The sequence below is a fragment of the Labeo rohita genome, chromosome 25, assembly GCF_022985175.1.
Source record: "Labeo rohita strain BAU-BD-2019 chromosome 25, IGBB_LRoh.1.0, whole genome shotgun sequence".
Lineage (NCBI taxonomy): Eukaryota > Metazoa > Chordata > Actinopteri > Cypriniformes > Cyprinidae > Labeo > Labeo rohita.
The window spans coordinates 25,135,185-25,155,900 of NC_066893.1; the positions used below are offsets into that span (position 1 = coordinate 25,135,185).

The 20,716-nt window shown below is 35.2% G+C and overlaps 1 protein-coding gene across 7 annotated transcripts in view; it reads left to right on the top strand.

The window, feature by feature from the left end:
• Nucleotides 1-18,603, top strand: part of myrf (myelin regulatory factor) — a 40,447-nt gene extending 21,844 nt beyond the window's left edge. Inside the window, exons 4-27 of one of the 7 annotated variants that reach the window (XM_051100009.1) lie at nt 1,243-1,304; nt 1,524-1,746; nt 2,701-2,801; nt 2,881-2,995; nt 5,410-5,605; nt 5,696-5,772; nt 5,855-5,965; nt 6,386-6,485; nt 8,002-8,202; nt 8,411-8,519; nt 9,987-10,096; nt 10,177-10,337; nt 10,432-10,504; nt 12,975-13,057; nt 13,144-13,212; nt 13,328-13,423; nt 13,876-13,955; nt 14,040-14,153; nt 14,871-15,098; nt 16,205-16,298; nt 16,409-16,471; nt 17,109-17,214; nt 17,320-17,394; nt 17,593-18,603. In XM_051100009.1, the coding sequence (XP_050955966.1) occupies nt 1,243-1,304; nt 1,524-1,746; nt 2,701-2,801; nt 2,881-2,995; nt 5,410-5,605; nt 5,696-5,772; nt 5,855-5,965; nt 6,386-6,485; nt 8,002-8,202; nt 8,411-8,519; nt 9,987-10,096; nt 10,177-10,337; nt 10,432-10,504; nt 12,975-13,057; nt 13,144-13,212; nt 13,328-13,423; nt 13,876-13,955; nt 14,040-14,153; nt 14,871-15,098; nt 16,205-16,298; nt 16,409-16,471; nt 17,109-17,214; nt 17,320-17,394; nt 17,593-17,676 (2,731 nt within the window). In that variant the 3' untranslated portion in view covers nt 17,677-18,603. The remainder of the gene's footprint in view (nt 1-1,242; nt 1,305-1,523; nt 1,747-2,700; nt 2,802-2,880; nt 2,996-5,409; nt 5,606-5,695; nt 5,773-5,854; nt 5,966-6,385; nt 6,486-8,001; nt 8,203-8,410; nt 8,520-9,986; nt 10,097-10,176; nt 10,338-10,431; nt 10,505-12,974; nt 13,058-13,143; nt 13,213-13,327; nt 13,424-13,875; nt 13,956-14,039; nt 14,154-14,870; nt 15,099-16,204; nt 16,299-16,408; nt 16,472-17,108; nt 17,215-17,319; nt 17,395-17,592) is intronic. The other 6 variants (XM_051100010.1, XM_051100012.1, XM_051100013.1 and 3 more) reach the window with 6 other exon arrangements.
• The last annotated feature ends 2,113 nt before the right edge of the window (nt 18,604-20,716 follow it).

A 20,716-nucleotide genomic window follows, 5' to 3' on the forward strand; every position in this document is an offset into this window, starting at 1 on the left:
TAATGTTACATCTTCTCATAACAGTACATTTCTGGAACAAGTTTACCGGTATTGTTAAAAAGGGCCTGTTCACACATGATTTATTTACGGCTATTTGTCTGTATGTGTGAAAGGGGCAAATAATTATATAATTATGAGGGCAAAAAAAAAAAAATGTAATCAAAATTAAAAAATTAAATAAAATAATAGTAATAATAATAATAATAATAACATTTTTAAAAATAATAATCATATTAAATCGTAATCAAGGTAAAACATTCAGTTAATCAAGATTTTGATTTTAGGTCATATTGTCCACCCCTATTTTCACCTGCTAAAAACTGAATATATATATATATATATATATATATATAATTATATATAATAATATATATTATTTATTTATTTATTTGTTTGTTTGTTTGTCTTTTGCTGTATTTTTGCCCTTATGGCAACATGATCTAATGAGAAAACTAATTTACGTGGTGGTGACTTTATGAATTTATATGATGTTTTTTGTATGAAAACACAGATTTATAGGGGGAAAAAAACATAACATAACATAATCATGAAGGTTCACCCCTAAACCTAACTGTAATCAGCAGATCGTACACAAACGTACAAATTCGTAGAATTTTATATATATTATTTTACAGCAAATTTGCATGATGTTATTCCAAATAATTAAAACAAATAAAAACTAAAAATATTTGTTTACTTATTTATTTATTTTATCCTTTCAATGTTGATTAGATTGTTTAAATATATTACTAATAATATATTAAATTAATATATTACTAAGTTCCGTCACATTTTCAGAACCATAGTACGTCAAATAGTAAGCCCCACCCCTTATGCCCATATGCCCCATATGCCTCTTCATTCCGTATAACCTCAGATAACCCTCCGCAACTCAGATAAAGGCTGAGTAAGACAGATGGAGGAGTGAACTGGGAATAAGCACTGAGATGTAAGATGAACGGGTCAGGCCTGATAACCTGTGAGGAGTTGTGCAATCACATATGCTGTTTATAATGTTGACCAAAAGGAGGCAGCAGGTATGTTGTTAGTGAGCTTTCTGACAGGTTTCTAATTAAAACATGAGTTAGTAAGTGATCAAATACATATATCAACACACTAAAACTCACTCAGAATGAATTACAATTGCAGAGCAACCACAAAACCCTGACAGTCAACTCATGTTGTTATGTATTTAGTTTGTTTAGTGTATATAAAATGTGTTTAATGTTATTGTTGTTGCAGAACGCTACCTGAGTCCCCTCCTGACTCCAGCTCAGAGCCGTATTCACCCCAGCAAGCCAACGGTAAGTTCAATCCACCTGAATGGTTTAATGTGAATCGAATTTCATATATAATCAAGACTACACATACACAGAAAACTGTTTAGGTTTTCTTTTAGAGTAATAAATATATTGTTGATAAATGTGTGAAGAGTAACAGTTTATGATGTATAAATGTGAAAATCAAAATTGAAGAAAATTTTAAATGTTACTTAGCGTCTGCTTATTAATTTTCTGCATTAGATCCGCACATGCTCAGGACAATGACGCCCGAGAACATGTGTCACATGACCAGTCCTCCACCTCTCCCCACACACCCTCACTATCCCAGCATGCACCGGGACATGTACCTTAAGCCAGAGCCCATGATCTCGCAGTATCCTATTGGCCCAGGCAGCGGAGGGGGCGGAGACATGCAACAGAGTCAGATGCTACATCAGCTCCTGCAACATCCGCAAGGACCAGAGTAAGAGAGAGAGAACCAGAGGATCATTTTGTTGCTCATTTTATTATGAGGTTGCTTCTTTATAGCTCAGGCAACTTGAATAAGTATGACCCTTTGAGATTTTAAGTAACGTGAATCTATATATATATATATATATATATATATATATATATATATTCATAGCATAATATTTAGCATTCATCATTCATTTTTTACAATTTAATTTAGATTAGAGTTAGACTATTTAAATATATTAATGATAATTTATTATTTAAATGCTTCCTCTTAGGATTTTTGCTGGTTATTTTATTTTATTTTATTTTTTAGCATTTTAATTTAAATAATAGTCAGATTATTTAAATGTATTAATAATACTTTTGAAATTTAAATAATTTTGAGTTATCCTGCAGTCAGTTTGAACGTTTGCTGAGGGCTTTATAGTGAGCCTTTGGTTTTATTTTTTTATTTTATTTTATTTATGGCATTCAGTAGTACTAATATAATTTCATAAAACCCTATTGGTTAATGAACTCCAGGTGAAGAAGTATTATTTCAATTTACATGTTGATTGATTTCTTTTTTTAGCATTTTAATTTTTAAATATATTAACAATTATTTTGTAATTTTAAATATGTTTAAGTATTTTATTTTATTTTATTTTATTTTATTTTATCCAGATTCAGTAACTATGAACTATTCAGTAACTATCTCAAAAAAACCCTGTTAAAAGTGAAAAAAATTATTTTAATCTTGACTTTGTGGGTTTTTTTTAATAATTTTAATTTAGATCAAAGCATTAATATTGAATAATTCATTTAAATATTTTAATATTTTTAAGTCATCTTGCAGCCTCTTTAGAAGTTTGCTGAGGGCCCTTAGTGGGCCCCGCTCTCCTGGCTGAGAACCACTGCAGTAGAGGTAGAGATGAACCATTAGTTTCAAAGGTCAAAAAATGAATGCTCTGTGTTTCTCCAGTGGGATTCCTGTACATCCAGCAAAGAAGAGAAAGCATTCAGATTCTCCCAACGGCACTCTGAACTCTCAGATTCTCACAGGCATCATCAAACAAGAACCAGGTACACATACACACACAGAATCCTGAACACAACTGCATTTTCAGCACTACATGACATATGTGCATTCGTGCTTTCACAGGTTTGATGCAGGATGCTGAAAACTCATATCTGGATCCAAACTACCAGTGCATAAAGTGGCAGCCACACCAGCAGAACAAATGGACTACATTATACGACTCCAGTGGAAAAGAACTGTGGGTGCTGCTTTGCTTTTACACACCTCTGCATTTAGATTTATGACAGCAGTGAGAAATGCATCGAGGGCGAGAGAGTGTGTTTGGGATTTAATGGGGTATAAGGAGGTATCAGGCTGTACTAAAAAAGAGAGAGAGATAGATGGAAGAGGCCAGGGAATTCCTATGAGGTGAGCAGTGTGTAGGAGTGAGAGCAAGAGCAGAGATCTGGCTTACAAGAGAGAGGAATGAAGATGAACAGAGAGAGAAACCAGAAATGGCATGACTTTAGATTTGGTACCACAAAATAGCCCTGATAGTGATATTAATTGAATTCATTTAATTAACAATTATTTATAAAATAATTCTAATTGATGTATATGAATAATTATTTATCAAATTATCTTATTTAAAAAAAAAAAAAATAACCCAAAAATAATCCCAAATCCCAAAAAATAAAATTAACCATAGTTATTTTTTTCTTGCTTGATTTTTTGTTTTGTTTTGTTTTTTTAATTATTGTACTGCCTTAATGGTTTGATGTTTTGTACTGTTTAATAAAAAAAAAAAAGAAATCAGAAAAAAAGAGGTTCCAATTTGAATCAAAAGATTCACAATCCGCTCCGAAGTCCCGATCTGAATCAAATGATTCGCGATACGCAAAGTTCTGATCTAAATCAAATTATTATCACTCTGTTGTTCTGATCTAAATAAAAAAATTTGCGAACCTGCTCCGAAGTTTCAATCTAAATGAATTAATTCACGATCAACACTCGAAGTTCTGATCTGAATCGATTCTCGAACCTACATTTACTTTGGAGAGAATCATTCAATTTAATTTTGAAGTTCTGATCTGAATCAAAAAATGTATATACCCGCTCCAAAGTTCCAATCTAAATCAAACGATTTGCGATATGTAAAGTTACGTTCTAAATCAAGTGATTCCCGCTCAGATGTTCCCATCTAAATTGAATAGTGTTCCAATGTTCCAATCTAAATCAAATGAAGTTCCGATTTGAATCAAAAGATTCACAAACCCGCTCCGAAGTCCCGGTCTGAATCAAATGATTCGCGAACCCACACTGAAGTCTCGATCTGAAGCAAATGATTCGCGACCTTTGGTCCGCAGTTCCGATGTGAATCAAAAGATTTGTGAACGTGCTCCGAAGTTCCGTTCTAAATCCAATGGTTCGTGATTCGCGCTCCAAAGTCCCCATCTTGACAATGATTCGCGAACCATCATTTCAGGTCAAGACAGAATGATTCGCGACCCAATGTGCATACTGTCCACCCTATCTGCCCTAAATAGTATTGAAAATCACTACTATCACATAGAACTTAGCATGGATAGTATGCACATTGGGATGCAGGCCCAATCTAAATCAAATGATTCAAGATACGCGATCCAATTCGAGCGCTTCTTTGCAACGTAATGGATTAACTGATTTGGAGTTCCGAAAAGCTCCGTTTCACCCATACATGTTTTTCAAAATCATTACAGGCGATGTTGAAATTCAAAAATGAATGGCTCGTTTGATCTTGCTTTTGTTAGTGAATCGCTTGAATCGAATGATCAAAGTCACATGTTTGAATCAATCGGAGCGGTTCCAGCGCAAACGACTCACTTAATTGGTTTGGTTTGTTAACCGTTTTTTTAACCGTGTTTTCCCGACACTGTCAGTACTACTACTGGTGCAGCTCGCTGGTTTTATGACATTAACTGAAATAAGCGAAGAAGGTATGATGTTTACAAATAAAATACCATATTTCCATTCTAAAGATAACATCCAACAAAAATCTGCGAACATATTCAGGTGAGGTAACAGGTTTTACTGCTAACTAGTGAAACACTCCATTAAAATGACGAGCTGCACCTCAAAATACATATCAGATGGAAACATTGTGCATTATGATCGAGTTTGTAGCTTAATTCACTGTATTAAATATAGTTTGAGCATTGCAGTTGAGTTGGTGACAGTTCAATGGGAAATCAGTTGAAAGCATCCAGTCATCTCATACCATTGAAGTGAATGTGGAAGTTGTCAGTATTGTAATAAATGTTTGTGAAAATGTTGTATCTGATTGTATTAGTCTATATAGAGTGATAGTCAGTGTAAAAAGAAGCAGATGAACACAAAACAGCTTAACATTAAGTTAAAGAGTGTAAACCTTTATCATTCAACTGAATTGTGCACATATGTTTAAAACACTTCAGCTACCTAATATGTTCTTACTCAGATTGTGTATTAAATGCACATCCTTTAAAGTGCACAGTATTCTAGTGTATTTACTTTAATATTTCAGGTAATATTATATTTTGGACCTATTTGGTAAGACCGAACAGTAGTTACATCCAAATATGCATAACAAGGACATTTAACATCCTCTCTTCCTCATGCAGTTTTCTTTCTCTTTCTCTCTTTCTGCCTCTCCAGTCCGATGCCTACATATCGAGTGGACGCAGATAAGGGTTTTAACTTCTCCTTGGCTGATGATGCATTTGTGTGTCAGAAGAAGAACCACTTCCAGGTGACCGTGTACATTGGGATGCCAGGAGATCCCAAATATGTCAAGACCAGCGAGGGGCTGCAACCCATCGAATGCTTTTACCTAAAACTCAATGGGGTCAAGGTGAGCACACAACCAGAACAAGTAATTCCTTCTACTATCATCTATAAACTCTAGCCTATCTTAGCATGTTTTTATCTATGTGTCTTCTAGCTGGAAGCGATGAATCAGTCCATTAATGTGGAACAGTCACAGTCTGACCGAAGCAAAAGACCTTTCAAACCAGTATTGTAAGTTTTACAGCAAATTTACTAATATTATGTGAGGATTTGAGGTGGCCTGTGACATAAATGTTAACTATTTGTTTTACAGAGTGACGCTGCCACCAGAGCAGGTGACGAAAGTAACGGTGGGACGTCTCCATTTCAGTGAAACCACAGCCAATAACATGAGAAAGAAAGGCAAACCGAACCCCGACCAGAGGTACAAAATATAACCCCAAAGTAACCCTAAATAGGTTTATTCACAACTTTTTACTCCCCCTCTTAGGCCATTCAAGATGTGAATGAGTTTCCTCATCAGAACAGATTTGGAAAAATTCAGCATCCTCTGCAGTGAATGGGTGCCGTCAGAATGAGAGTCCAAACAGCTGATTAAAACATCACAATAATCCAGAAGTAATCCATACCACTCCAGTCTACCAGTTAACATCTTGCTATTTAGACTCTCATTCTGACGGCACCCATTCACTGCAGAGGATCTATTGGTGAGCAATTAGTGCTACATTTTTCCAAATACTATCAATACTTTTCACAAATGCTGCATAAGTTTAAAATAACAGAATATTTCTCTAAAACTCTTGTGATTTTTAATTAGAAGCACTTATGTTTGTGTTTTGTGTAGGTACTTTATGCTGGTAGTAGCTCTTCAGGCTCAGAGTCACAGTCAGAGCTTCACAGTGGCGGCTCACGTCTCCGAGAGGATCATCGTCAGGGTAACCGCTGTCAGTCTGGTCGTGTCTGTCTGACCGACCTCCTCCAATCACAACCTGTTTCTGTGTGTTAATGATCCACCTCTGAAGTATCACTATTACTGTTACAGTCTAATGATTATGCTCCTCAAGTTGTTTACAGCTACTTTTGATTTCTTACCTCGTACCATTCAGCAGGGCTCTACGCTTACTTTTCTTTTTAGGAGCACAAAATTTTAGGAGCACCTTCTAACAATAATCAATAATCAAAATGTGTAAAAAAAATTAGCCTTCCCATTACAAGGTGATATTTGACACCTTTACAGATGTGATTTACAGGGAATTTTTATTTTTCTAACTTTATTAAAAGTATGTCATCTTTCATGTCAAATTTTTAAAAAATTATATTTTTTAAGCTTTTTAAAATTTCTAATTAAAACAACAGAATAAGAACAAGTACATTAAGAATAAGTTACCGATCAAATAAAATCAGTATTAACATAATTAATTTGTACTACGGAGGTGGGATAGAAGAACACAAAAGTGGCTTGTAGGTGTATTTTCATATATTTCATGAGGCTCAGAGGTGGCATGAGTGCAATCAAATGTATAAATTCATGTTGAGATTAATGTTTTAAATATACAAATTTGAATACAGAAATATTAAATGATTTAAGTAACTGAAAAGATACTTTAAAATGAAACTAAATCTGGCAGCAAGTCACTTATTTAATTACTGAATCATTCATTCATTTGATTCGTTCGAATGACTGATTCATTCAGGAATAAAGCAAGTGACTCTCTTTACGAATGGGAAATTAAATCACTGACTTACTAGATTTGTTTGAAAACGCACGTTCATTCATAAACGAAACACCGCTGTGTTTGAATGGAGATGTGCAGCGACTCAGTTGTGACTTGTTTCAGACTATTTTTGATGATGAAATAGAGCAAAATCAGGCAATAGTGTTATAGTCACAATTTAAGTCACTTAACACTAACTTCTTGTTTATTTAACAGTTGTATTAAATCAACAAATAAATCAAACTCCCTTAAAAATCATTAAAAGCTGTCACTCGTCTTAGTTCATCACAATCTCACAAAGTTACATTATAATCAACGAAGCTCTCTACACTGCACAATGAATGTATTATTTACACTTCTCTACACTTTGTTTATGAAAGGATTGGTGAGATATGTCTGTGATACATTACTCAACGTTGCAAAAACACGTAGAAACCTTTGAAGCTCCTCTCAGCACAAACACAAATATGCTGATCGATATCAGTTGCACATGGTGCTCCTAAATACTTTTTAATAGTCGCACGCTATTAGTTTTCAGGTCGCACTGTAGAGCCCTGTTCAGTGTTTTTTGTGTATTCGTTTTAAAACTCTATTATATGCAAATATTTATTTGAAGTTTTATATGTAAATCTATTTAAAAGTCAACTAAATTTGCAGTAACACCTTCCCTTCCCAGCCAGTTACTTAAATGATTGTTCTATTACTTAGTCCTTTTTCTTTCTTTGTTTTTTTCTCTGTCTCTCAGGCATCTAACCCGGGTCAATTTGAGAGTGACAGTGAAGTGTTGTGGCAGAGAGGGCAGCTGCCGGACTCCGTGTATCATCACGGCCGAGTGGGCATCAATACGGACCGGCCGGATGAAGCCTTGGTTGTCCACGGCAATGTGAAAGTCATGGGTTCTCTTGTGCATCCTTCTGATATTAGAGCCAAGGAGAATGTGAAGGAGGTACATTTTTAAGTGTGTGCATATCTCTCTTTAGACACATGCAAAACGTCTTGCTTTTTTGCAAACTGAGAACATTAGCAGCCCCACAAACATTTTTAATGGACATGAAACTATTTCCAGTGTGATAAAGGAATGATTTAGCTGTCTTCGCTCATATATTTACAAACAGTGCATGAATATCTCTCATATTTTCACTCTCTTTCTTCAGGTGGACACCACTGATAACCTAAGGCGGATTTCTCAAATGAGGCTGGTTCATTATCAGTATAAGCCTGAGTTTGCTGCCACAGTGGGCATCGATGCCACTTCTGAGACGGGTACTGCCAAACAGATCAATACCCGTATAAATTCCCAATTAGGCTCATATTTCTGGAAGCCCATTTCTGACACTAAATTAAAAAAATAAAAAAGGTTCTTACGTATTTTTATCTCACAATTCAGAATTTTTCTTCTCGCAATTGTGCAGTTGAGTTCACATCTTGCGATTCTGACTACTTTTCTCATAATTGCATGGTATAAATTGTATTTCTCAGCATTGCATTTTACATATAAAATGAGATAAAGTTTATATATATAATGAGAAAAGAATTGCGAGATATACACTTGCAATTCTGACCTTTTTTTCTCAGAATTGTGACTTTATAACACAATTGCAAGTTATTACATCAGAATTGTGAGACATAAACCTGCAATTTGATATAAACTTACAATTTTGAGAAAAAAAAGTCAGAATTGTGAATTTGTATCATGCAATACAGAGAAAAAAAGTCACAATTGTGAGATAAAAAGTCACAATTACCTCTTTTTATTTTTTGTGGTGGGAAGGGGCTTCCATATATTTCACCCCAAAATTAAAAGAAAAAATATTTTGCATTAGGGAAACTGAGCATATTTGTAGGGCTATGAAAATCATTATTTTCTCATTATTTTGTCTGGACAGAAATGAGAATTTGTGTTGGTAAAAATATGCTTCATGAAAATAATGTTGCAATGCAAGAAATTGTAATGTTACTAAAACACATGCTAAATTAGTGTTATTTTTGTATTATTTATGTATATCTATTACTATTTTTAATTAAATTGTTATTTTTGTATTTTCAATTTTCATTTTAATTTTAGTTTAAGTTATTTTATAGGTTTTGTTAATATTTCTGTTTGGCTTTAATTTATATCAGTTAGATGCTCAGGCAACATTTCTAATTTTGTTTCTGTTTTTCATTTTCTCATCTAATATTATATCACATTATAATCACTAAACTATGTTTTCTTTAATGAATACTTAAATTTACTCAATTACTTTAATCAATATTTTAAGCTGTTGTCAATAACAAAAGACTTTAAAATTGAATCTAAATTATACATATTGTATATTGCTCTTTATATTGTAAATTATTATTAATATCGATATAGAAAACAATACATTGTTTATTTGTGCAGGGGCATTTTTTCCCCTTTTTCTTGACTTTATGGAGAATTTTTGTTCATTTTGGTGGCATTTTTGCCACAGGTCCTTGTTAATTATTTTATGTCAGCTTTATTTCAATGATCAAAATATATTTTTTAATAGATTTAGTTCTAGTTAGCAATAAAAGTGTTGTGCTAAAATGATTCCTTAATTTCTCCTTTTTTGATTATGGGGTGAAATGTGACCCGGACATTTCTTTGTGACTTATTCACAAAGGATTAGTCTGTTACAACCGCTATTTAGTAGGTAGGACTGTGAAACTAGTGCTTAACAGAAACTTAGTGTGTCTAGTTAACAGGTTGTATGTGTGTGTTATCAGGGGTTATCGCTCAGGAGGTCCAGCAGATTCTGCCAGAGGCTGTAAAGGAGGGAGGGGATGTGGTGTGTGCTAATGGAGAGACCATCCCTAATCTACTGGTGGTCAATAAAGTATGCACACACAAACATATTCTTACAGATGCCAACACAGTCTCTCTGCCTCTCTCTCATGTTTGTGTTTTATTCTGCAGGAACGGATCTTTATGGAGAACGTGGGAGCGGTGAAAGAACTCTGCAAACTCACTGATAATCTGGAAACTCGCATTGACGAGCTCGAACGCTGGAGCCGAAAGCTCGCCAAACTGCGCCGACTAGACAGCATGAAGAGCACTGTCAGCGGAGGCACAGTCAGGTGTGTGTCTATGAAGTGGTGCACTCACACGTGCATTTGTTATTTCAGTAAATTCAAAGTGAGGAAGTCTGAAGAAATATGCTCTTTTTTCTAGTCAATCAGGAAGCTATTTTAGCAGAACCGGAAGTGGCCCACTCAAGAAAAAAACAGCGAAGCCAGGAAGCAAGGTATGATTTAAAACAGCCTTCCTCTTTACATTTATATAAGTAAAGTGCAATAGCAAAAAATGCAGTAGAATCATGTAAGATGAGATAGAATCAAACAGTGGGTACAGAAAGTATTCAGACCCCCTTAAATTTTTCACTCTTTATTATATTGCAGCCATTTGCTAAAATCATTTAAGTTCATTTTTTTCCTCATTAATGTACACACAGCACCCCATATTGACAGAAAAACACAGAATTGTTGACATTTTTGCAGATTTATTAAAAAAGAAAAACTGAAATATCAGTATTCAGACCCTTTGCTCAGTATTTAGTAGAAGAACCCTTTTGATCTAATACAGCCATGAGTCTTTTTGGGAAAAGTTTTTCACACCTGGATTTGGGGATCCTCTGCCATTCCTCCTTGCAGATCCTCTCCAGTTCTGTCAGGTTGGATGGTAAACGTTGGTGGACAGGATGGCCAGCTCTAGGAAGGGTTCTGGTCGTCCCAAACATCTTCCATTTAAGGATTATGGAGGCCACTGTGCTCTTAGGAACCTTAAGTGCAGCAGAAATTTTTTGTAACCTTGGCCAGATCTGTGCCTTGCCACAATTCTGTCTCTGAGCTCTTCAGGCAGTTCCTTTGACCTCATGATTCTCATTTGCTGTGACATGCACTGTGAGCTGTAAGGTCTTATATAGACAGGTGTGTGGCTTTCCTAATCAAGTCCAATCAGTATAATTGAACGCAGCTGGACTCAAATGAAGGTGTAGAACCATCTCAAGAATGATCAGAAGAAATGGACAGCACGTGAGTTAAATATATGAGTGTCACAGCAAAGGGTCTGAATACTTAGGACCATGTGATATTTCAGTTTTTCTTTTTTAATAAATCTGCAAAAATGTCAACAATTCTGTGTTTTTCTGTCAATATGGGGTGCTGTGTGTACATTAATGAGAAAAAAATGAACTTAAATGATTTTAGCAAATGGCTGCAATATAACAGAGAGTGAAAAATTTAAGGGGGTCTGAATACTTTCCATACCCACTGTATATGGATTTAAATGAATGGATTTAAATCATTAAATGAGATGGGAACAGATGACATGAAATGTGATAGAATCATGAAATAGACTTAAGTGGAATAGAATCATTTTTGATATGAGAGAATCATATGGCATAGAAGAGAATCATATAGGAAAGGACAGAATTTAATCCAGGATGGATTAAAAATCATATGAAATCGAAAAAAAATTCCTAAATGGAATAGAATCATCTTGGATGGGTTAGAAATCATATGAAATAGAGTAGAATCATATTGGATGAGATAGAGAACATTTGGAATGGAGGCTCCATCATATTGGATGGCATAGAAATAATAGAATGGAATAGAATCATATAGGATTGGTTAGAATCATATGGAATGGAGTAGAATTTTGGATAACAGAATTATATGGAATGGAATAAATTAGGATGGATTAAAAATCATATGAAATCGAATAGAATAATAATGGATGGGGTGGAATGGAATATGGAATGGAATATAATCATATAGGATGGGATAGAATCACATGGAATTGAGTAGAGTCAAATTAAATGAGATAGAAGGAAATGAACAGAATCAAATAGAATGGGGTAGAAATTATATGAAATGGAGTAAAATCATATTGAATGAGATAGAAAGCATACAGAATGGAGTAGAATTAAACTGTATGGGATAGAATCATATGGAAAGGAATATAATCCAATAGGAGGGATTAGAAATCATATGGAATGGAGCAGAATAAATTGTGAATCATGTGAAATGGAGTGGAATTATAATGGATGGAATAGAGTCATATGGAATGGAATCTAAATGCAATGGAGTATAATCATATGGAATGGAATAGAATCATCTTGGATGGGTTAGAAATCATATGAAATAGAGTAGAATAATTTTGGATAAGATAGAGAACATTTGGAATGGAGTACTATCATATTGGATGGCATAGAAATCATGGAATGGAATAGAATCATATGGAATGAATAAATAAGGATAGGATAGGAATCATAATGTAATGGGAATTAATCATATAAGATGAGATAGAAATCATGGAATGGATTAGAATCATATTGGAGGGGACGGAATCACATGGAATTGAATAGAATCTTATTGGACAAGATAGAAATGATATGGAATGAAATAGAATCAAATGGAATGGAATAGAATCATATAGGATGGGATAGAATCATATGGATTGGGATATAGAATGAAATAGGATCATATTGGATGGGATGGAATCATATGGAATGTAACAGAATCAAATCAGGTGGAATGGGATAGATTTGTAGAATAAATAATAATGAATGGGATTGCATAGAATCAGTAGAATATGATGAGGTAGGTGAATGGAATTGAATTATTTGGACTGGGATAGAATGGAATTGGGATGAGTTGAGGTGACTTGAGATGGAATGGAATTGAATGATTGTTGAGATGTTGTTGTTTTTGCAGAGGTCAGTCCCGGAGCAGGGCTGCCTGAGTCACAGATTCATGCAGGGCACCATCCTGGCACTGGTCATCATAATGGCCTTCAGGTGAGGGAGGGAATCATTCATCCCCAAAACATTAGAATGAATATTTTGAGTCTCTGTTTCACGCTCATTATCATCTCGTTCTGTAGTGTCATCTCCATGTCCATCCTCTATGTGCTCAATCTTCAACACCATGGAAGCATAAGTGATGTTGAGGGGTATGTACATGTTCACACACACATCCATTCACACGCACACATCACCACGTCATGCTCAGAGGTCTTTCTCTTTATGCACGCTCTTGTTTGATCTCCTCCTGCTCATTTCTCTCAGTGTCGTTTGTAGCTCTGCAACCCGCTGCCTTCTCTTCGTCTCTTGGACGCCCTTCCTTACTGCAACCGTCACATTCTGTCCATCCTTCTGTCTGTGGTATGCTGTCCACTTCCTTCTCTCTGTTTCTCTATCACTTCATCTTCTCATTCAGAACCGAACAATTTCCAGTCCTACATTTCCCAAGAAGTGTTTTTGAGACAAAGTCTCTTATGTTGACTAAGGCTGCATTTGTTTGATCAAAATACAGTAAATATTGTGGAATTGATATTGCAATTCAAAATAACTGTTTTTAATTTGAATATATTGTAAAATAGAATTTATTTCTCTGATGCAAAGCTGAATTTTCAGCATCATTACTCCAGTCTTCAGTGTCACATGATCCTCCAGACATCATTCTAATATTCTAATATGTTTTGTTGCTGAATGAACATGTAATATTATTATTATCAGTGACATTTATTCACAGCTTAATCTCACAAGTGAGATATTAAAGAGACCTCTTGTTTTTTTTCTTTTTTTTCTTTCTTATGGCATAATCTCTCTCTCAGCAGGTCTCGTTCTGCCCTGGGTTCGGCTCGCCAGGCTTCTTTCTCTCCTGCCAGAGTGACCACAACCACTTTGTCCCCAGGTCCCAGAAAATACACTCATGCGAACAATACAGCTGTTGTGTTTTCCAATACACATATTTTGATTATTACTTATCCGTTTACAGACTCCACCTCCCTATCATTGTCCAATCACCTGCCCTGCTGCCCTCCAACACCTGCCACAACCAACCAATCAGCCACTGTCAGTCTGTTGCCAGGCAACAACCAATCCACTCCAGGTATGACAACAACATCACAAGACAAATTAAAAATATTGAAATCTGAAAGATTGTGAATTTTCAACCATGACTCGTTAACACTTTACTTGAAACTTTTATATGTAATGCATTATAGAAATATTTTTACTGCTTGAATAATGCCTTGTAATACACCTTATAATGCACTATAATCTCATGAATAATTGTAATACAAAATAATATTTATCTATTATTTGCTACACCTTTAGAAAGTATAATTAATTAAATCACTTGACAAACAGACAATTTCGGATGTAACAAGAAAAGCAAATACTATAAAGCATTTTAACTTAAGTTATGATTCTTTATGAAAACATACAATGCATTATAATGTAAATTATGAATACTTTTATAACTTTTATATACTTTTATAATAGTGTTGTCAATGATGTGTTAAACATTAACATGAAATTATAATATTAATTATAATTAATTATAATTGCTCTGCTTTTTTATAACATGCCTTACTCTATATTTTTTGTCAAAAAAACAGTGTTTCACTCAAAAAAAAATGCATCAAATGGTTAAATCAACGAATCAGTTTGAATGAACAAATTAATGAATCAGTGAATTGACACATCAATAATATCTTCTCAAAACTCCTCTATACTGCTCCTTTGTTGGATTAAGTAGAAGGATTCATTCAAATCTTCTTTTCATATACAGTATCATTTTTCTTTCACTGTATCTCTCTCTCAGACTCCAGTACTGGCGTTCCCACCCAGGCCACTATTAACAAGAAGGCAAAGTCTCGGCCGCTGGACAAAGACAGCCGGAATAAGAACCGTCTGAGTCATACGTCGGCTCCTCTGTTCCTCAATAAAGGCAAACGGCCGCCTCAACCTCCAGAGCTGAGCGGAGCAACCAAACGCTTGCCTGGTGGACAACAGCCACCGTCCCGGAGACAGCGCAGTGTCAACACACAGGGTAGAGCATACACACACACTCACTCATATATACAGTTGAAGTCAAATTTTTACATACACCTTGCAGAATCTGCAAAAATGTTAATTATTTTAGCAAAATATGTGGGATCATACAAAATGCATGTTATTTTTCATTTGACCTGAATAAGATATTTCACATAAAAGACGTTTACGTTTACGAAAGAAAATAATAGTTGAATTTATAAAAATGACCCTGTTCAAAAGTTTACATACACTTGATTCTTAATACTGTGTTGTTACCTGAATGATCCACAGCTGTGTTTTTTTTGTTTATTTGTTTAGTGATAGTTGTTTATGAGAACCGTGTTTGTCCTAAACAGTTAAACTGCCCGCTGTCTTTCAGAAAAATCCTTCAGGTCCCACAAATTCTTTGTTTTTTTTTAACATTTTTGTGTATTTGAACCCTTTCCAACAATGACTGTATGATTTTGAGATCCATCTTTTCACACTGAGGATAACTGAGGGACTCATATGCAACTATTACAGAAGGTTCAAACACTCACTGATGCTTCAGAAGGAAACACGATGCATTGAGAGCCAGGGGTGAAAACTTTTGAACAGAATGAGCATGTGTACATTTTTCTTATTTTGCCTAAATATCATATATGTTTCATTTTGTACTGCCCTTCAAAAGCTACAGAAGATACGTACATGGTCCCCAGAAGACAACAAAGATTAAATTTACCCTGATCTTCAAATTCCAAAAGTTTTCACCCTCCGGCTCTTAATGCATCGTGTTTCCTTCTGAAGCAGCATTGAGCGTTTGAACCTTCTGTAATAGTTGCATATGAGCCCCTTAGTTGTCCTCAGTGTGAAAAGATTGGTCTCAAAATAATAGAGTCACTGTTGGGAAGGGTTTAAATACACAAAAATGCTGAAAAACCAAAGAATCTGTGGGACTTGAAGGATTTTTCTGAAAAACACGGGCAGTTTAACTATTCAGGACAAAAATAGAACTCAAAGAAACTGAAAGGGTTTAATGGAAAACTGATTAAAACCATTACAATATTGTTTAATATTATATTTTCATCAAAATCAGCACAAATAAATGGTGGATTTTTATATATATATTTGTTTCTTGCACAGATGGAAATCCACCAGCATGTCTAAGCAAACTTCACATCCTCGAGATGGATCAGGAAATCAGAACGCTTGATTGTTCCTCATCTGAGAGCTGCAGGTGTGTGTGCGTGTGTGTGTTTAGGTTGTATAATATCTCACATAATGGCCTCTTATTTAGTAGCACTGACGTTTCAGGCCTCTAAGCTGATGTGTTTTATTTGTTTGCAGCTTTACTGTGTTTCTAAATGGAGACAAAAACTCATCCATGCCTTATATTACTCTGCACATGATGTGAGTATAACAGTTTTTGGCTTATGCTCCAGTTATATTGAGAGATTTGCTTTGTAAGCAATTGCTCCTCGCTGATATTATGTTTTTATCCAAGATGTAGATGAGTTTGTTTTTTCATCAGATTTGGAGAAATGTAGCTTCACTTGCTCACCAATGGATCCTCTGTAGTGAATGGGTGCCGTCAGAATGAGAGTCCAAACAGCTGATAAAAACAATAATCCACAAGTAATCCACACCACTCCAGTCCATCAATTAACATCTTGTGAAGTGAAAAGCTATATGTTTGTAAGAAACAAATCCATCATTAAGGCATTTTAAGTTCACACCATCACAAGCAGCCAAAATACAAGTCCATAAAAGCATTTCCTCCTCACTTCCACTTCACTGCAGAGAATCCATTGATGAGCAAGTGATGTAATGCTAAATTTCTCCAAATCTGATGAAGAAACAAACTCATCTACATCAAAGATGGCCTGAGGGTGAACTATTCCTTTAAAGTTAGTGATATTCCAGTATTTCATTAATGGATGTCCTCAGAGACATCCACAGACGTCTGGGATAATCCAGAATATCCTCTGACCCTACAATCACCCCTGATACACCTGTGACTCATCCAGATTTCTTGTTCTCCTTTAAGCTCCTCTGAGGAGGTGTGGGTGTGGCAGTGTGGAGCCACCAGGGGACGACTCTGTCCAAATCACCCAGAAGCTTCTTTCTCACTCGAGCGGAGCACTTACACAGCGGTGAGATTGTTGGTCCCAGTTTATATGGTGTTGCACCTGCAGTAACTAAGAATATCACTCTATAAAAATGCTTTGGTTGTCACATGCAAATGTCTTTTCTGACAGGGAACCAGCCACCTGTGGTCACTTCCTGTTATGCCTTTTCAAGAAGTCACCTACCATTTCCAAGTGTCACATTCGGTGAGTGAACTTCAAACATGATCTTTTGCACTTTCAGTGTGTTCCATCCAGACACAACCAGAAAATGATTCTTTTGAACTGCTTGATTCACATGAACTGAGCAAAAGAATCAGAATCAGTCTTCCCAGTTCTATCTGTTTTGAAGTTTTATTGTGCATGTTTATTGTGTAAGTTACCATTTAACCTCTTTGTTTACAGAGTCAAACGGGATGTAGCAGTAAAGACGACGTTGCGTCCTCCCAATGCTCTGAGTACAGTTTCCTCATTCAAAGCACATGCTAAGCGAGATTCATTCTATTCAGCTTCAACTTCTGTGTCCACTCGTATCACTGCCCCAGATTTAAAGACTGTTTTATCTGGGCGAGCTGATAAAGACGTCTTATCTGTGTTTGTTCTGCGCATATTTGTACAAGACGAAAGGAAAATGTGCATTTTTCTAAAAAAAAAATTCCGTGATCACTTAGCCTTAACCTTGATTATATTATACTGCTTAGCACACATACACACACACATTTACATATTAAATTGCTTTTTGATTTGCAAAGATATAATATAAACCGGTACCAGCGAGCGACTGTTGAAAGGTCTTTTTTCTGTCTCTCTCCGTCTTTATGTAAAATTGATGGTTATAACATAAATTACGCTCAACAAGAAATCAGAAAAGACCTTGTTTACTTTTCTAAAACGTGTTTTTGTGCATGATTCACTGCTACATGTTATTCCAAAGGCGTCAGTGGACATTGGCATTTTTTTAAATCCAGTTTAATGAAATTTAAAGCAATAGTTCACCCAAAAATTAAATGTTGCTGAAAATGTGCTCACCCTCAGGCCATTCAAGATGTAGATGTAGATCAGATTTGGAGAAATGTAGCATTAAATCACTTGTTCACCAATGGATGTGAATGGTGCCGTCCAAATAGCTGATAAAAATATCACAATAATCCACAAGTAATCCACACTAGTCTGGTCCATCACTTAAAATCTTGTGAAGCAAAAAGCTGTGAGTTTGTAAGAAATAAATCCATCATTAAGATGTTTTTTTCACTCAAACCATTGTTTAAAGCTATAATATAAGTGTTTTGTTCATAATAATTGCGTCTTGTCTGAATCAGGACAGAAATGTGCACAGATCAATCACTGTTTACAAGGGAAAACAGTTCAAAACAGCTCTAAACAAATACATTTATGGATTTTGATGTGTGAGGAAAACAGCAGATGGACTTTTTTCACTGGAGGAAGCGTTATTATGGATTACGGATTGTAGCCAGAAGTGATGATTTGAAGTTAAAACATCTTAATGATGGATTTGTTTCTTACAAAAACACAGCTTTTTTACTTCACAAGATGTTAATTGATGGACTGGAGTGGTGTGGATTACTTGTGGATTATTGTGATGTTTTTTCTCAGCTGTCTGGTCTCTCATTCTGACGGCACCCATTCACATCCATTGGTGAGCGAGTGATCTAATGCTACATTTCTCCAAATCTAACAAAGAAACAAACTCATCTACATCTTGGCAAATTTTAATTTAATCATTCTGATGGTCATTGATAAATCTCTCCAAATCTGCTTAGACGCATTCTTTCACATTTTAGTCAATTTCAAACAGCTTTCTCTATAATGTACCACCTGCATTCAAGTCTTTTTTATTTTTCTTGGTTGTTGAGTATGTATACACTGGAAATGACTTTAAAGGGGAAGTCACATATAATGTACTCACCTCCTTGTCATCCAAGCTGTTCATGTCTTTTTTTCTTCAGTCGTAAAGAAATTATGTTTTTTGAGGAAAACATTTCAGCATTTTTCTCCATATAATAGACTGATATGGTGCCCCAGTTTTGAACTTCCAAAATGCAGTTTAAATGCAGCTTCAAACGATCCTAAATGCGGTTGCAAACAATCCCAGCTGAGGAAGAAGGGTCTTATCTAGCGAAACGATCGGTTGTTTTCATTTTAAAAATACAGTTTAAATACTTTTTAATCTCAAACGCTCAACTCTGTGTATTCTGACTTAAGACAGTTAGGGTATGTCGAAAAACTCCAATTGTATTTTCTCCCTCAACTTCAAAAATCATTTCAAAATCATCCTACATCGCTGCAGAAGTACCGAATCAGTCTTTGCAAAGTGAACATGCAAAGAAGATCAAACACCCTTAACAAAAAAGGTAAAACAGCGATATAGGACGATTTTGAAGTTGAGGGAGAACATGAGATGGGAGTTTTTCGACATGCCCTAACTGTCATGAACCGGAACAAAAACAGTCCAGGCAGAGTAAGACAAGATGAGCGATTGGCATTAAAAAGTATATAAACTATTATTTTTATTAAAATAACCGATCGTTGCGCTAGATAAGACCCTTTTTACTCGGCTGGGATCGTTTACAACCGCATTTGGGATCATTTGAAGCCGCATTTAAACTACATTTTGGAAGTTCAAAATCGGGGCACCATATTAGTCCATTATATGGAGAAAAATGCTGAAATGTTTTCCTCAAAAAACATAATTTCTTTACGACTGAGGAAAGAAAGACATGAACGTCTTGAATGACAAGGGGGTGAGTACATCATATGTGAATCTTTGTGTTGGAAGTGGACTTCTCCTTTAACTGCACCACCTCATTATTAATGAGATGCAAATTGGGTTATTTACCTCACATTTTGTTAAACTTCCCATAACTGCTGTCGAATGCTACGGAGGTTTTTAATAATAAACAGACAGGGTCTCTATAATTAACAACCTCATTTGTGCAGTCACGTCCACTGGAGAGACAGTTAAGATGGAGAAGCAGTGTAGAAAGTATCTACATGTAATACAGTTGATGAATAGTTACTGAAATAAAGATATCGCCTCATCTCAAGAAAGAATTAAAAGAGGAATCATAGAAGCAACTACTGGATAAGTTAGAGTCACTGGATTTCTTTTTAAAACTGGATAGATGTCACACTGGATCCAACAGCAATCACAAGTCAAACACTGTGGCAAAAACACTGGATCATTATCACCATTATAAGTCAGGAAACACTTCAAATTAAGTTTTACTATGGTACTTTTGTTACTTTATTCATTTACACTGTTAATCTTTCATTTTAATGCATTGTTTTACCTTTAGTGTGCTGCTCTGCATGCTATACTTAAGCAGTAACCAATGATTGTGTTCAGAATACATTTTTTGAATCTTTTGAACAGTATATATGCAGTATATTCTTGTATAGTTTTATCTGAACATTTCGTCAGAAGGATCTCAGTGGTTTCTCAGAGAATTTATCAGACAATGTCCCAAACTTTTAGCGTTACTAAACAAAAACCAGAAAACCTGATTTT